This window comes from Trachymyrmex cornetzi, unplaced genomic scaffold, assembly GCF_001594075.2.
Source record: "Trachymyrmex cornetzi isolate Tcor2-1 unplaced genomic scaffold, Tcor1.1 scaffold24, whole genome shotgun sequence".
NCBI lineage: Eukaryota > Metazoa > Arthropoda > Insecta > Hymenoptera > Formicidae > Trachymyrmex > Trachymyrmex cornetzi.
In genome coordinates this window covers 317,479-334,956 of record NW_017297060.1, presented here as the reverse complement: position 1 = coordinate 334,956, position 17,478 = coordinate 317,479, and the positions used below count along the sequence as shown (strand labels likewise).

Sequence of the window (17,478 nt, the reverse complement as noted above, 5' to 3'; positions counted from 1 at the left end):
ACTTCAAGAAATTTAAATAAAAAGTTAATAGTTATCGATAAAATGTAACTAAATAAAGTTAAAAAGTTAAGAGTCTAAAATGTAACTAAGTTAAGTTAAAATTATTTAACTTTTCAACTTTTTAACTTAACTTTTAGCTTTTTAACTTGGCACTACCCAACCCTGGACTAATCATTATTATAGTACAAGCATGCGTATATACGCATATACGCATCAATAAAAAACCGATAATTGTTAAATATCTTGTAAAATAACGAAAAATTATTCCACACAGATAACTCACATTATCGCAAAAGGATTAGTTTATAGAGCATCGTTTTGCCAAGCAAATTAATAAAAGAAAAAGCTCGGGTGCACGCGATGAGAGGCATGGCATTCATTGCCTCGATGATGACGCATCGCGAAAACGGTCGCTATCTGGATAAGAGTACGGATACGAAGCATCCGTTCTTCCGCGGAACGCATCGCTCGTATTACGCATCTGCTTGTCCGAACGGAGAACTGTTTGTTGTGATTACGGAAAAATTGCTACGGGGTTTTTCGGCGCACACACGGACTCGAGGAATGTTCGAGAACAAAGTGCGTTTTTCTCGCGATAGGTGACGTCAAGGCCGAATGACTTGTGTATTTTGCCGCTATCGCAAAAATAGTGTACAGCGTGTTGCACATTCGGCATGCGTAAAAGATGTTCCAAAAAATTCTCGCGAGGGCTCGACGACTTTTATCCATGGAATTTTCAATCAATTTTGCATTTGCTCTTTTTTATAAAAAAAAAAGGGGGGGGGGTAGAAACAGCAAATAATTGGGGGTTTTATATAAAAGATTTCAAAAATACGAAAAAATAAGCGAAAATTGTGTTTTAATTCTTTAAGTAGACTCTTTAGTCGGATTTTCACGGAATTAATTCTAACATAAGGTTGGAAAAGTATTGAAAGAATTAAAATTTCGAGTTTGATAAAGTTTATTAAAATAGAATTTTCTGTCGCACAGGAACAATTTCTGCGTGAAAAATCGATACTCGCCATAGTTTACTCCATAAATATTTTATTTAAATTTAGATTTTAAACATCTGCGAAAAAAGAGGTGCAGAATGTTCATGGAGCGTTCCATGTAATGTTAATAAAAATTAATATATAATCGTCTGTGCTCACAATTATGATAGCTCGTTGACTATCGAATTTATCTCTGTAAATGCAGCGAAGAGGCAATACATGACCATAAATTACTGTTCATGATAACAAAGTTTAAATTACTGACGATATTTTGACCAGATCGAAGTTCAATCTTCTCCGAAATGAATTTCTGCACGAAAGATCGATATTTTACTTCTTCATAAATATATTCTTATCTTATTTGAAAGATTTTTTTCAGAAATTTCTGTGAAGAAATACGATAATATGTTTTATTTATAAAGGATAATAATATACATATAGATTATACGTTTGTATACGTATTAATATTATTTTTAATTTTTATTTTATTATATAATTAATTAATATATATATATATTATCACATTTTCGGCATGTTTTCACTTTTTCGTAAACAGGTTATGGATATTTTGTCAAAAATTTCAAATATTTCTCTCTCTCTCTATCTCTATTCCGCTTTTACACAATATTTCCGAGAAAGATAGGCCTTTATCAGGTGGATTTTATTCTTATGGATACGTGACAAACTATGACACACTTTATCATCGTTGATTGTATGGCACTAATGTTTACGTGATACAAAAATTGTTTGGATTTCTGCCTAATAGATCTATATTTATCGTCAATAATATTAACATTTCGGTACGCAAAGTCATTTATTTTGAAATCGCTTTCTCTTGGATCATTAATTCGAAATATATTGAAATAAATTTGTAAATTCACTAATGGCTCGTAAATTACAAATAAATTATAAAGAGCATTCAGTCACCCGCAAGGTGTTTTTTGCGAATGTTATACATTTAAAACTCTTACGTTACGAAACGTCTATAATTTGTTTCTGTAACTTAAGAATTTTAAATATATAACATTCGCAAAAAACACCTTAAGCATCGCTGGATGTTCTTTATAATTTATGTTTATATTGAAATAAACATTAATTAACCATTAAAAAATCAAATAATGTTTCGTATCTAATGCATACATTACTACGAATAGGTACGTATTATTAATACTAATTGAAAATAAAAATAAACATTTGTTAGCTCCTATGAAATGTTTCGCAAATATTTTCGGAAATTCTTTAGCATTCGTCACATTTAATGTTAGAATTTGTAGCATTAGTTTAATATAGCATTACATCAGGTCTATTTAAAATTTTATTTAATGTCCTTAATTTTAATTTTATTTAATGTTCTTGAAAAGCCCCTTTACGAGATACCATCTTTCATATTTTAAAAGCTCGCGTAATCATCGTGCCGATGTGTGTGACGTGCAACATGCATCACATTCGTCTATATACGTATTACTGTTTCTCTCTAGAGAATATATACATAAAATATATATATTTTGCTCGCATTTCTTTCGATATTGAGTACATATATACAGTACTGTTTACTATACTATTAGGAAAAGTTTTAATTAAATGTATATGCTATTAAATGTCATGTTTAATGCGTTTAAGCAAATTTTTATTGCATAAAAAAAAATATTAATTACGCAAGTACTATTGAACAAATATATAGTTTATAAAAATAATATATGTATGCATTACATATTTTCAACTAATAGTCATATTTTTATTATTTCACTTTTATCATCTTTATAATGGTTTATTGTTATTGCAAAATTGTTATGCCATTCTAACTCATCAATCTCGATTATTTAGCTAAAAGTTTACACCGCGTTCTTTATTTTTTCATTACTTTCCTAGTCGGGTCTGGAACTCCGTTCCGTATGCACCAGCACGATCGCGCGATGTATCGCGCACGCAATGCGCGCTGGTACGTACAGGACAATAGTGTTCACGCACGTCACGGAGCAATCGTAAGACGCGTGTTCACGTGCAGGAGACACAGAGCTCTCCTCTCCTCTTTCTCTTTCTCTCCCCTTCCCCACTCTTCCCTCTACCAATTCTCGCTGTTTGCCTTTCCAGCACGACGACTCCCGTCCGGCCTCTTGTCTCGTCTCCCCTAGTCGTTCTTTCGGCGCTATACTTCTCTGTGTTTCGCAACACAATTGAAGATACACCGTTAACGCACACACCGCGATATTCTCTGTATCGCTGTATGCCGAAGCTATTTCTACTGAACCCGACCACGTGCTCGATGGCTGATGACTACGAGCGACGCCGTAGGCGCCCAGTGACGGCCGTCTTGGAAAATGATCGATCGCGTGTAGACTCGATAGATACTTATATGCGATGATTGATTGATAGATGTTAAATATGTTATATATATATAATCCCTTCCGAGATCGTTTCCTCTTAACGGGCATTATTAGTCAGTATAAGGAAAACAGCTTGTTGCGAAGTTCTTTTCGCAAACTAGTTCAAATGTTAACGGAGAACATTTGCCATCGTATTTATAGATATAACATATGATTGATGATGTATTATTTTTTTTTCATCGAAAGTTCTGCAAATTATTTAGATAATTCTCAAAAAATTTGAAGAAAAAAAGGATCGATCGAGTATTTTTTCAATGGAAAAAAAAAATTTGTTGAATTATTAACGCATAATTTATAATTATACATACATAGATTATTTTCTTTATGGAAATTTACATTTTTATAAATATTTATAAAAGTTTATCCTTGATAGTGATAAAGATAAAAATTAATATAAAAATAAAGTTTAAAAATATATGTGATAAAAAACTTTGACAAAAATTAATTGGTTTCTTATTATATACTTTTTAAATTATGCGCAAATTGACACGATCAATAGGAAAAACTATGTTAATAATGCGATGTAAAGAAAACATTACTCACATATGATCGATATGTCTGTCAGCATATCTTTCTACGACTTTTCTCACGCGCGACAGAATGCATTGATAAGATTCTCATAGTAATCCTATACGACACCAGATATCATTAATAGTGTTCTTAAACAATCGATAGTCTTTTATATATATATAACATAGCAGTGATAACTCCTTTTTTTGTACATCAATACAATTAGACGCATTTCGAATGCGCTAAGAACGGAAAATTAATCTAAACGACGCGTCAAATATCGTCGAGTTTGCTGAAACACGATTCAGATGCTTTCGGCAAATTGTTTAGACCAACATAGCTATCATGCCCCTCATGGTTATCATGTCTCGGTAATCTTTTGCATTCGGTTCGACTTGAGCTGATGCTGCATGTTTCCCGACGTATACGAGTGCAGGATGAAGTGCAATGACGTCACGGAATCTAGGAGGAAATTCACGCCCTAACTGTGAAAATGATATATAGAAGTTGAGCAGCGTATAAGAATAGGCACAAGTCTAATAATATCAAATAATACATGACCCCGTTTATTTTTGTTTCATGATTCCGTTAATTACGTGGTCTTTTATCACAATGACGTTAAAGATATTCGGTATTTTATTTTACGTTTATTAATGCGTTTTTAATTTTTTTGAGTCGCGATTAATTATGTAATTCTTAGGTGATTGCAAAAGATAGGTGCGCGAATAGCGATATGAATAAAAATAGACACAAAAATATAATTTATGTATGATTAATTATAGATATAACATAGACTCTTTTGGATTGCTTTTTTGCTTTTGTTTGATTTCTAAATTTCTTTTTTAAAAAGAAGACCATGGATGACTTGTAGATAATAATCGAACTGATTTTATTAGTAATATTTTGAAAATGCAGTTAAAAAATTTTTATGCATTATTAAGCATGTATATGGCACAGATAGACCAACAGCGACATTTGTTTATCTGCGCACCTTCACTGTATAATCAAGGATCTTACAATTTTCTTTTTTCTATAAGCTATCTATTTTTTATTGTAAAATATTATATTATATTATATAATTATCTGCAATAATAAATTGAAAAATGCAAATAATTCAATCTTTTTTGATGTTACATGTTGTATAAGAATAATGGTTATTTGTCATTTTCCTCTTGTTCGTTCATCTGTATTTTGGTAGCTCCTCTTTTTCCTGGTTGTCATTTTCGAAATAATCGATACTATAGGTACTGCCATTTATAGATATGGTTGTATATTGCAAGGTGTTTAAGAACACGCTTGTGAAATGCGCACGAAAGTACATTTGGCGGTGCAAGCACAGATAAAACGTGATTGGATTTGGGCCAACAAACCTTCCGTCTCTTGGCCTTCATTCTCACTTATCAGCAAACGTGCTTTGCTCTCGTCTCGACGGTTATTTTATCAATGATTTTACCCACGGATTTTGACATGCTCCACGTCCAAGATAGGAAAATTCTTCGACCTAACATATTGATATGTTAAATAAAATATTCGCCGTCGATTATACTGTTACAGTCAAATTCTTACTCAATAATCCTTTCGATATCTTGAAGTGAAATTTACGCAAGTTCAAATGTGACAACGATATTAAACCATCAGTCATATCATGTACGAGATTATTACCCTGTAAATAAAGGATATCAGAAAAAAAAGATAAGAAAGCAAAAAAAGACAAGAATGTAAAAAAAAAGAGATAATTTTTATATAACAGTTTTATCAAATTTCTAGAAATAGAAATTTGATAAAAAGTAGAGAAATTGGAATTAAGATCTAATTTTGCAGTTACAACTAACAAAATCATTATTAATTTTTCGAACTTTTTAATTAAAAATTAATAAGATATTTAATATTAGAAATCCAAAACTTATGGAAAAAGACAATTATTAATTCAAACTTTTATAAAAGAAATAGTTCAAAAAATTTATCGGGAATATATTTTATTGTTACTGCAATATGTGTTCCTCTCTTCTCTGGAATAACGTCTGCTTAACTGGCCTCCCCACTTAACTAATTCTTAATGACTAAATTATATAATGCGCTCTTAAAATACGCAAAAAAAAATTTTTGCGCTCATTTCGTTTAGCTAAAAGAAAAATTTTTGTGAGGACTGTCAGTCAGCCCTCACGTGTTAATAACAATCTATTTGGAAAATCAAATATATAGGATTTATACGCTATTTATGCGCTTTCATATTCACATAGTTTTAATTTTTGCGCTGGATCCCTTATGGCACTTTCCTCTTGGAGTAATCGTATTCATCTAACATTTATATTGTCTAAATCGTTTAAAATTGTAAAATTTCGCTATCTAATTATGCAAAATACATCTTCGATTTACACGCTACTATTTCCAAGCAAATTCGATTTTTGCGCTGCAACCTTAAAGGACTTCCCTCTTGAAGCAAAATGAAATTGCAAAATTACACTACCTAAGTTCCTTAAGGGTTGCAGCGCAAAAATCGAAATTGCTTCGGAACAGTAGCGCATAAATCGAAGATATATTTTGCATAATTCAACCTTTTTTGATATTACGTGTCGTATAAAAATAATGGTTATTTGTCGTTTTCTTCTTATTCGTTCGTCTGTATTTTGGCAGCTTCTCTTTTTCCTGGCTGTCATTTTCGAAATAATCGATACTATAGATACTGTCATTTATAGATATGGTTGTATATTGTAAGGTGTTTAAGAACACGCTTGTGAAATGCGCACGAAAGTACATTTGGCGGTGCAAGCACAGATAAAACGTGGTTGAATTTGGGCCAATAAACCTTCCGCTAATAGCGTAATTTTGCAATTTTAAACGACTTAAGGATGAATATGACTGTTTATTCTAAAAGGGAAGTGCCTTAACGAATGCAGCGCAAAAATTGAAACTATGTGAGTATGAAAGCGCATAAATCCCTGTGTATTTAATTTTCTAAGTTAGTTGTTATTAATACGTGAGGAGGCTGACTCCCTCTCTCTCTCTCTCTCTCTCTCTCTCTCTCTCTCTCTCTCTCTCTCTCTCTTTCTCTCCTCAACCCCCCCAAAAAATTATTTTTAGCTAAAAGAAATGAGCACAAAAATTTGTTTTTGCAGATTTTGAGAGCGCATAAATAGCGCATTATTATATAATTTATTCATTAAGATTTGGTTAAGTGAGGGGGGAGTGCAGCTAGACGGACGTTTTGGAATATAGATATTATTCGTATCATGATTTTCGAATCCTTGATTTTAAATGTATAAGCAATTCGTAAGACAAACATTTTTTCACAGAATTTTTCAGGTTTTTATAGGTCTAATATTTTACACTTATCTTTTTGTATTATCGATATATTATTAACAAATTTTGAATTAAATTTTTCTTTTTTTGTTAGGTATATACCGTTTGAATTTTGATTTTTAGCAGGCAGCTACTTCTTAATGTAGATCTAGACTTATACTATGACGTGACTCTCTACTGAATAATATAGAAAAAGGATTAAATGAAAGAAAACTTATCGTTAGAATTAATTGTGGTTTCATATATAAAAGGATGATTTTTAATTTAAATACAAAATTAAAAATAATAAAACTATAAATTCCATATACTATAAATAAGCGAAGTATTGATAAATATAATCATTGAACTTAAAGGAAAAAGAATTGAAATAATGTATGAATGTGTGCGTGATAGAAATTTTTTTCTCTAATGTTTTCGGTATGTTTAAGAAAAAAGCTATGGAAAATTATAACAATATCTACTTTTAGACTTTATCCTTCTGGTTAATCAATCTTTAGTTAATAATCCTACAATGAATTACTGACGTAATTGTAAGATCAAACGCTTGATCTCAGATAATGGAAGATCGTTTTCGAACAACGCAACCTCACGTATTGATACAATAATTGATTCCAATTTAGCGATATGCGACTACAAATGCAAGAGCTCCACGGTTATAAATAGACGCAGTACTTGCGCTTTTTGAGCAATCTTGCGCAATTTTTCTCGTAAAGTTGCTAATTATGAAGCGCGCGAGAAAAAAATCAGACAAAAATGTTTCTTTTCTTCTATTCGATGATCGGCAATATTTCGTTTGATCAAAAGAATTGGAAAATTTGTATTTTAAATAAGTGTTCTTATAATTATTTACAATATTAATATTTACATACCTTACAACATTTAAAGTCGGTACAAGAATTGATTAGAAGAAAGATATGTTTTTTACAATTATTGTGCGTAAAGTCGTAAATGATTCTCTTTTATAGCGAATAACGCATGTATGTGATTTTTAAAAGGATAAGACATCACAGAGAAGAATTTAAAAAGGGAGAAACACATGTGATGATTTTAGATAATTTATGCGTGGGCCAGGAGAACTGGTCAGTTTAAATTGCAATGAGAATGTCGTCCGATGTCAATTGACTTAAGTTGGTTTGGTGAGTGGGCGTCGAAATTTATTCCTAGAAACACTTGCGTGAATTGAAGCGAATCAATCCGACGCGGCGTTTCACCGATCTTTTGCCTCCTATCTCATTTTCCTTCATTTGCTTTTCTTTTTGTTTGCTCTCTCTCGGCGATGTCTAAGAGAACGCGGTGTGGTGTTAATCTAAGCGTGATAAGAGACGTACAAGTCGAGTGTAATCAGCCATGAACATCAACTAAGAGGAAACAAAAGGAAAATAAAAAAGGACTCGTTTGTTCTGTGTGACGCAGAAAGGAGCGACTGTAATTGCTAACATAATACGTAGAAGTTATGACAAAGCGTTCGCATACATAGAGAGACATAATAGATATAAAGAGGATAATCTGATGTAAGATATCTATAATATAGGTAAATGAGGAAACTATACTGTTTTTCAAAACGTTAATAATTTTTAGGCTTTGGGAAAATCTCAAAAATTTCATGAATTGATAATTTTGTTGATTTTCTTAAATTATAAAGTAAACTTTATTATAACAATTCAAAATCGCTTTATTACAAAGATATTTGGAATTAAATCTTAGACTTAGAAAATTATAAACAACGAGAGAGAGAAAGAGATTGAATTTTATTGAGTAAATATATATCGATTGTAGATTTCTGTCAAGGAATTGATTTTTTTCATAACAATCATAAAGATACAGCGTTAAAAACAATTTAGAGTCGATGGCTAAACTCAGCCCACGGAGTTCATGTAAGCGATTACGCTATCGATTATGCGGTGAGATATGACTCATGTACTAAACTACCGGTGATAAACATCACGATGGTAAACATACTTGCCTGGCAATCCCTTTAAAATAAAGTGCTCGTTATTCTTCACTAATGTCGTTAGCTTCATTGTAGTTGACGATAATTCGCGTATCGTATAAAAGGTTTCTCGCTAGGATCAAATAGAATCGATTGCAGCGATTTAGACTGTGGACACTCATTTAAAGTCGATTAAATAAGGCGAGATGAAGTTCTGATTCGCATAAGTCAATAAGAGTCGTCTTTTCGAAGCAGCAATCTTTAAATAGCACATGTCTGGCGATCGCATATTTTCTACATAATTTATAGAGTCAAATATGAGAGAATCGTTTACTTTAATTTTAACTTAGAGATCTTCTTCGACCTCTGTCATTGAAATAGATTTAATCACAATCTCTAGAATTGTGGTATACATATATTAAAAATTATAATTAAAAAATTAAAAAAAAATTGTATTAATATCTCTGATTTTTTTATCTGTAAAAGTAAATATACAAGAATTCACGCTAAAAAGGGATGATAACGATGATATTGATAACACAAAATGTAGATTATAAATAGAAAAGATTGTCATAAATCTGAAACGGTGCTTCATATATTATGTCACGACTGACACGATTTCAAACTCGTGGAATATTACTCAAAGCTCTCCATGTACATAATCTATATAACGAAGACATACAATGTCTTAACATTCTTTTTCACGAATATTTATCATGATACACTTGAATTACACGCATGAGCACCCACTCGACTTTTATTCGTCGCTTTTTTGTACCAATCATTGATCAATTAATGATACAATAGTAAATTTGATCTTCTTACATTGACTTTGATCAAATGTAGCACATAGATCATAGCTTATCAACGTGAAATATTATAAGACTTTTGTACTTTGTAATTCATACGAATCTTTGTTAATTGTAACAATGAAACCCGCAGACAGTCATTACGCACGACACGACATTTACATATCGTACATATCATATAACCGATTACAATCTAATGACTCACGTTCATTGATTGTTGCGCAAAAACTCAACAATTCTGTTGCGAAATGACGAAAATTCTCAAGAAATTTATGTGAAATTTGCGCGAACTTTGTTCAAAAAACCTTGAAAACTGATATCATTCTGTAACTTGAATATATATAAGGAAAGAAATCTTGTGTTTTTTTTTTCAATAGTTTATTTTTCTTTACCTATAAATTGCAGGCTGACATTGGCCTTTCTTTCAAGATTTCGAAATAAGACTTTTGTGACGTCTACACATGACTTTTATGTGGATACTGTATTTATTAACAACGTTTCCGTTGATTATAGTTGGTAACTCAATTAACTCACGTCATAGTCTTTTTTGGCGTAAGGTAACCCTCACCTCGGCATTAGTCCCACGATTCGTCCTTCGGTTATTTCCGTGAAAATTTGGCAGAGTATCTGCTAATGCATATTAGCAGTTACAGGACATGCTTTGACGAATATTTCAGGAGTGTTAATTAACGATGCCACAATGTCTTTATTCTAATTATCACAATAATATTTAGACGGCACGTGTATTCTAGTACTACAAAACATAAAATATACATTACAGTATACTGTTATACATAACAGTGCATTATATAAGACAAAATACTTTTAACATCGTATATTTCACTCTTAAGTAATAATTGATTTTAATCCGGAATCGATTTTGCTCAAATGGAAATTTCTGCGATTGAAATCTTTAGAATTTTAATTTAAAGCTTATTGTTAGTTACGCAAATATTTGTAACAAAAAGATGCATAATTGCAATAAACAATATCCTATTATATTTTTAAAAATAATTTCTGTAGAGAAATTGAAACTTTTACTAATTAAAATTAGACGTGCAGATTTATTGTTAATGAATAAAGATATTGAGTATAATATAACACGAGATATTACATAACATTTCGTCTGTGTTACCTTTATTTATCGATACCGCAATTTAATAATACGTTTCTTTATTCTTTCAGTCCGGTTTGGGAAACGTCATATGGTGACTTTCATGATATTTCTCGGTATGGCAAATGCCTACATAATGAGGACCAACATGTCTGTGGCTATCGTCGCGATGGTTAATCATACAGCTATCAAGAGCAACGATGAGGTGATAGAAATCGAGGATAAATGCGGAGAGATTACCAATGAAACCGACGCTGCCGAACGCGTAAGTATACAAATTTTAGTTTTTTTTTCCTCCAAGGAGAATTGGGAGAGTTTATGTGAAGGAACTAAAAAATGTCTTTGTCTTTGCAGAGCGCCGACGGACCATTTGTATGGGACAACAAGCAACAAGGCTATCTCTTAAGTTCATTCTTTTGGGGCTACGTTATAACGCAAATACCGTTTGGTATACTTGCCAAGCGTTATGGCGCCAAATATTTCCTCGGAATCGGCATGCTGATCAATTCACTTTTTGGATTACTAGTCCCAATATCCGCGTTTTGGGGATATTGGCCGCTGATAATCGTTCGCTTCATTCAGGGTTTAGGAGAGGTAAGTAACATTTCGAAAATCCCTTACTATTATAATACGTAATAGTTTGATTGAGACTCGAGAAGAGCGAGCGAAGATGAGAATGTGTGATGTTTCGGGATCGGTTATCTGTTGTCCAAATATATATTTTGCAAACAACTTTCATTCGTTCGTAAGTATAAAGTTCACAAATTGATATTAAAAAAATTTGATAAACAGATATACATTTATTACATAGCCATTATTATTTGCCTTTTATTTTAGTCCTAGTTTTCTACATTATGTATTATACTGACAAACTTTAATTAATAAGACAAGAATCTCTGTGTGTATATATTTGCAGAGAAAGATTTATATATTAGTTTTAGCATTAACATATAATAATATAATAATTAATAATGTAAGTAATTATAGTCATAAGCTTAAAGGATTACTGATCCGTTTGAGTGTGAACGTTTTTTGATTGTACGGGTGTATTTCCTTCCCCCTAGGAATGGATTAATCCCTATTGCAGGGTCCTATTGTGCCTTGCACACACGCATTGCTGGCGAAATGGATACCACCTAACGAGCGGAGCAGGATGGGTGCCTTTGTCTATGCCGGTAAGCCCGTTCAATGCGATTTTTTTCTTCCTTTATGTAGCGATTTATCGCGTGTATCGAATCGAGAGCTAGTTCGCTACGCGAGAATCCTCCTCTCTGTCTCTGGGGCATTTTGATGCATCGAGTCGCTACTGTGTGTACGCGCGCTTCTTGCTGCGACGAGATTTGTGGACCGTGGACCGTGGGCCTTTTCAATTTCTTGAGTTATCGTCTTTTTTAACCATGCACTCCCTCAAGGTTTTTTTTCGTTGGTAAAAAGAGAAAGAGCATGAGGAGGATCGGACGCCCGATAATAATAACTAATCATGTTTTTTTTGCATTTTTCTCTTTCTTCACATCGATAGGTGCACAGTTTGGCACGATAATATCTATGCCATTGAGCGGTTTGTTGGCCGATTGGCAATTAGTAGGCGGGTGGCCATCCATCTTCTACGTGTTTGGTATTATTGGTACCATCTGGTGCATAGCGTTCCTCATATGGGTGTATGAGGATCCGGAACAACATCCAAGCATCGCTGAAGACGAGAAGAAGTTCATACTCAGCTCTCTATGGGGTAGCGCTGGCATATCCGTGAGTTTCTTTTCATATTTTTTTGCTATGTGAATTAACCGAACATTTATCTTAATTTATTATATAAATCGAATATTTATTTTAATCTATCCTTTTTTATAATAACAGATCTCTTCTAAGACATTTCATGCCGTGTAGATCATCGGTAACTCACGTTAAATATACCATTCAAACCGTTTAATATTTTAATTATAGAAAGAAACGTACTTGTAATTTTTTATATCTATCTTATGTGTGGATACATAATTATAATAAAGATAATCGAACTCTATGACCTATCTAAGCTTTGTGATTTTTTTCTAATTTTTTGCTAAGTCCAAAATTGAAAATTGATAGATTTAAAAAAAGAAACATTTTTGAACATTAAAAAAATATGAAATATTTTCAAATATTTACATCGATGAACATTTAAAGAAAAAATAAGTATAAACTAAGGCTATTGCCTTAATATTATTTGTTGAATTCATTGTGTAATTATCCACAAACAGCGAGTAGGTCATATTGGGTCAGGTTACTTTATGATTTAATATTGGTATATATTAGATTTTCCTTATAACAATAATTTTTGTAATATTTTAATTATTATAAAATACATTTTATTTAACAAATATCAATACAAACAAAAATACTGTAAGTCATCGGTGACTCACGCGGCATGGTAGATAAATCACCTAGAATTGGCACGGAGTATATTAATAATAACAAAGTTGAGAGAACTAATATTCTTTCTTCTTTTAGTCGTCGCCTCCCGTACCATGGAAGTCCATTGCAACTTCGTTACCATTTTGGGCTATCTTAATGGCGCACATGGGTCAAAATTATGGATACGAAACGTTGATGACTCAACTTCCGACATTTATGAAACAGATTCTTCACTTCAGTATCAAAAAAGTGAGTAATGTTATTCATGAATGATAAATTCAAAATTTAGAGAGAAAGCAGTCTTCTCTGTACGAAACTCGTTTATCGTTTATCCCGTATTTCAGAATGGTATCTACTCAGCACTTCCGTACTTTGCTATGTGGCTTTTCTCCATGTTTATCTCTCATGTCGCTGATTGGATGATCTCTTCGGGAAGATGTACTCATACTATAACTCGCAAGATTGTTAACAGCATCGGCCAATTTTCACCGGCCGTGGCATTGATAGCGGCTTCGTATACCGGTTGCAATGCCTGGTTGACAGTAACTATTATTACACTGGGAGTCGGTCTGAATGGTGCTATTTATTCCGGTTTTAAAGTAAATCACCTCGACATTTCTCCGAGATTTGCTGGGATTTTAATGTCTTTCACAAATTGTATCGCTAATCTCGCTGGACTTCTCGCACCGATTACTGTTGGAGAGGTGATTGCTAAATCGGTAAGTGTGTGTATGCGTGCGTGTGTGTGCGTGCGTGCGCGCGTGTGTGTGTAATTGAAATTAAATACAATATTATTTATGTCATGTTAATATTTTCAGCCATCACAAGCAAAATGGAGGATTGTATTCATGATCTGCGCTGGCGTTTATATCTTTTGTGCGGCATTTTATGCAATTTTCGGTTCTGGTCAAAGACAAGCATGGGACAATCCAGATAAGGATGACGACAAAAACGAGAAAAATCAACTAGACAGTGTAAAAATTGTGAACGAGACTCAATATTGACAAGTGAATATTTTATCTATAAGATCAGTGATGATACGAGGACACTGACGACGTGACGATTATGTCCATTTGGTCATTTCTGTTTATGCATGTATTCATTCCCTCCCTTTATTTAGCCATTCGAAACAAGCGACTACATTAAGACATTTAAGTTAATCTCACAACTGTATATTTTTTATCGTAAAGATATAAAATTTTTCATAATAATTATGTCAATTCGCCCTGTAGATCTTCATACTTTTGTATTGGACTGCAAAAGTTGTACATCTATCGCTTTAATATCATATCGTGTTTTGTGTGAAAGGTAATTTGTATGTGTGTAAGAAAGAAAGAGAGAGAGAGGGAAGAGAGAAAATATGTGTAGAATATACTCATAACCAAGCTACTATTATAAGCTTTGGTTCGCGTCATTCGTTGTATTTTATAATTTATCAATTTTTACATAATAATTTCGTGTATTATGTAGAATTAGAGAGTCACACTTTAAGAACTGGCATGCTAGAGAAACGATGGAAGAGATGATTCTCAAAAGGAATAGAAAAATGAAAACTATTACTTGCAGATAAGCGAATTTCCATAAAATCTCTAAAAATATTATTACACACAAATAAGTCAAAGCGGCTACGATTTTAATGAGATTACAGAAATCTTTTACAAAATTGTCTTAACTGTATATCAGAATTATCTTATTAAGAATATTCAAATTGAATTGTGTATATCGCTGTTGCTTGAATATACAAATGAATATCAGTATAAAAGGAACATGCTTTTTAGATACGACGTTAATTCATACTTATACGGTATTCAAATTATTGTCATTCTTGCGTAATATAAATTTTGATAGATCAATATATTGTATATTCCGATAAATGTAAATATCGATGTGCACAATGAGCTCTCCATTAATTTGGATATCTCTGCAGTCGTTCCATATTTAAATATAACTTAATCTCGGTCTTCCACTTTGCTAACAACACATTGACGGTTTTGTTATTTTTATTAAATGGGATATATTTATTAAGATTCGTATGACAGATTTGAATAGATTTACAACGATTATACCAGGGCCCCTATTCTGTAACTGTTTTACACGCCTACCGACAACTGTCGGTAGGCGTGTAAACAGTTACAGAATAGGAGCCTAGGGAAGAATGAATCGTAGTGTTTCTCAACGCTTATCTTCAAGATAGATTTCTTGTTTGTAACTTGACAAACTTGTGGCAGCAGTATTAGAGTAAAAATCCTCATCGTTTATCTTCTTTTAGTACATCACTTTTTATTGCAACTACTGCCATTTTGTATTGTATTGCATGACCTATGTAAAAGAGGTAATAGTAACGACAAGTCCTGTTTTGTCATGGAGCCAAGGAGAAGCCAAAGGTCTTTACCTATGCCACGAACAGCACAGTGTATACAATACAACAATGGTGTTTATACATATTGTAGATATTTGCGCGTAGCAACCCTATTAAGTTATAGGTATTAAATGAGTTATTACTCGTAGTTATTTATAAAGCGTTTACAAAGAACAAGAAAAGATCCATTTTACCTCCATCTTATTAAAAAATAGAAATTGTCAAACTAAATGATCACATTTGTATAGTAGAATGCGTTTTTTCCTTAATTGATAAGTCTCTCTTTTTTTAAACTGCACTAACCGAACAATAATTGACGGCAGTAATATCATTTTCTGTATGATCTTGAAAATCGAGGCTATTTATTTGTTGTAATCGACTAGTGTAATAATCACTACCTGATGAAATACGTAATTACGCGAAAACACTTGCAAGGATAAATTTGAAAAGATCGAATTGTTTAAAAATTAAAAGAATTATTAAATAATATGTATTAAAAACATTTGTCTAGCTTATTTATGTTGGCTTACTTATCTTGTAATTTTATATAAAAACTTTAAAAATAAATTTACCAACACACGTTAATTGTAGAAGGAAATCGATGCGAGCGTGATGGTGTATCTAAAAGTGCCTTCGACAAGTAGCGTTTGTTTTTTTTTATAAATAAATGTAGTTTAAAATAAAATAAATTCTTGCGTTACTCTAACAAAAAAAATGTCAAAGTATTTGCGAAAGTTATTTCAAACTTTTATAAGTATGCAAATTTTTATGCAAATTTAAGAACTGTTAATTAAAAGTTGGACTTTATCGCAATTTTGATATAGTGTAACGCGTTTAATACAACAATTATAAATGTAAATGGATATTTGAAAACAAATTTGATGATATAACGAGGAAATTACCCCAACGCTAAATAATCAAGTAATTTAAAGCAAAGTTGTGCAAACACATATTTTTATACAAATATTTATACATATTGTACATAGGACAATATACACATACACGATGCGATGTTACACCATTAAATATGTTTTTATTGTTGGGATTGTAAAACATATGTGATAATAGAACTGCAAGTAAATAAAATAAGAATCATAACATGTTGTTAGCTATTTATTATTATAATTTTATTAATATTTTTTTGTAAAAAATATTTATGTCTCCTTGATGAGGAAAATATTAATAGCATGTCGATTTAGTAGCAGATTCGTTCAGTATTGCAGCAGCTTAGCATCAACTAGCTCGTATTTTATCAGCACAAATTATGAAGTAGATTTGTGGAACAGTTTTATTGGTAAATTTGCGGCAAAAATTAAATCAGTATTTTATTCTATTTTTATAATTTTTTAAATGAAATATTTTATGTTAGGGAATAATAATTAATCACGTAGTGTTTATGTTTGAAAACATGTAAAATTATATGAGAATATACAATTACAGAAATGCCTACAAATTGCTGAAACGTTTCTACATTGTTAGATTATACCAACTAAAGCATTATTTACGCATTTTGAAAATGTTTTTTACTTTCTTACGCTCTTATTTCTGTAAAAAAAATATAAATTCTCAGAAATAGGTAAATTATTAGAAAAATATGATCGGGGGTAAGCGATTGATATCAAAATTCAAGAATCGTGATATCAAAAATTTCTAAGGAGAGGGCCAGACGTTCAGAATTCAGAAAAATTTGAA

General features: G+C 31.9%; 1 protein-coding gene across 1 annotated transcript in view; it reads left to right on the top strand.

Moving 5' to 3' along the window:
• Picot (putative inorganic phosphate cotransporter protein picot) overlaps window positions 1-15,409 on the top strand; it is a 41,112-nt gene extending 25,703 nt beyond the window's left edge. Inside the window, 7 exon segments of the mRNA XM_018507484.1 lie at window positions 11,111-11,304; window positions 11,394-11,633; window positions 12,127-12,214; window positions 12,559-12,785; window positions 13,524-13,676; window positions 13,772-14,146; window positions 14,246-15,409. Of these exon segments, the coding sequence (XP_018362986.1) occupies window positions 11,111-11,304; window positions 11,394-11,633; window positions 12,127-12,214; window positions 12,559-12,785; window positions 13,524-13,676; window positions 13,772-14,146; window positions 14,246-14,431 (1,463 nt within the window). The 3' untranslated portion in view covers window positions 14,432-15,409.
• The last annotated feature ends 2,069 nt before the right edge of the window (window positions 15,410-17,478 follow it).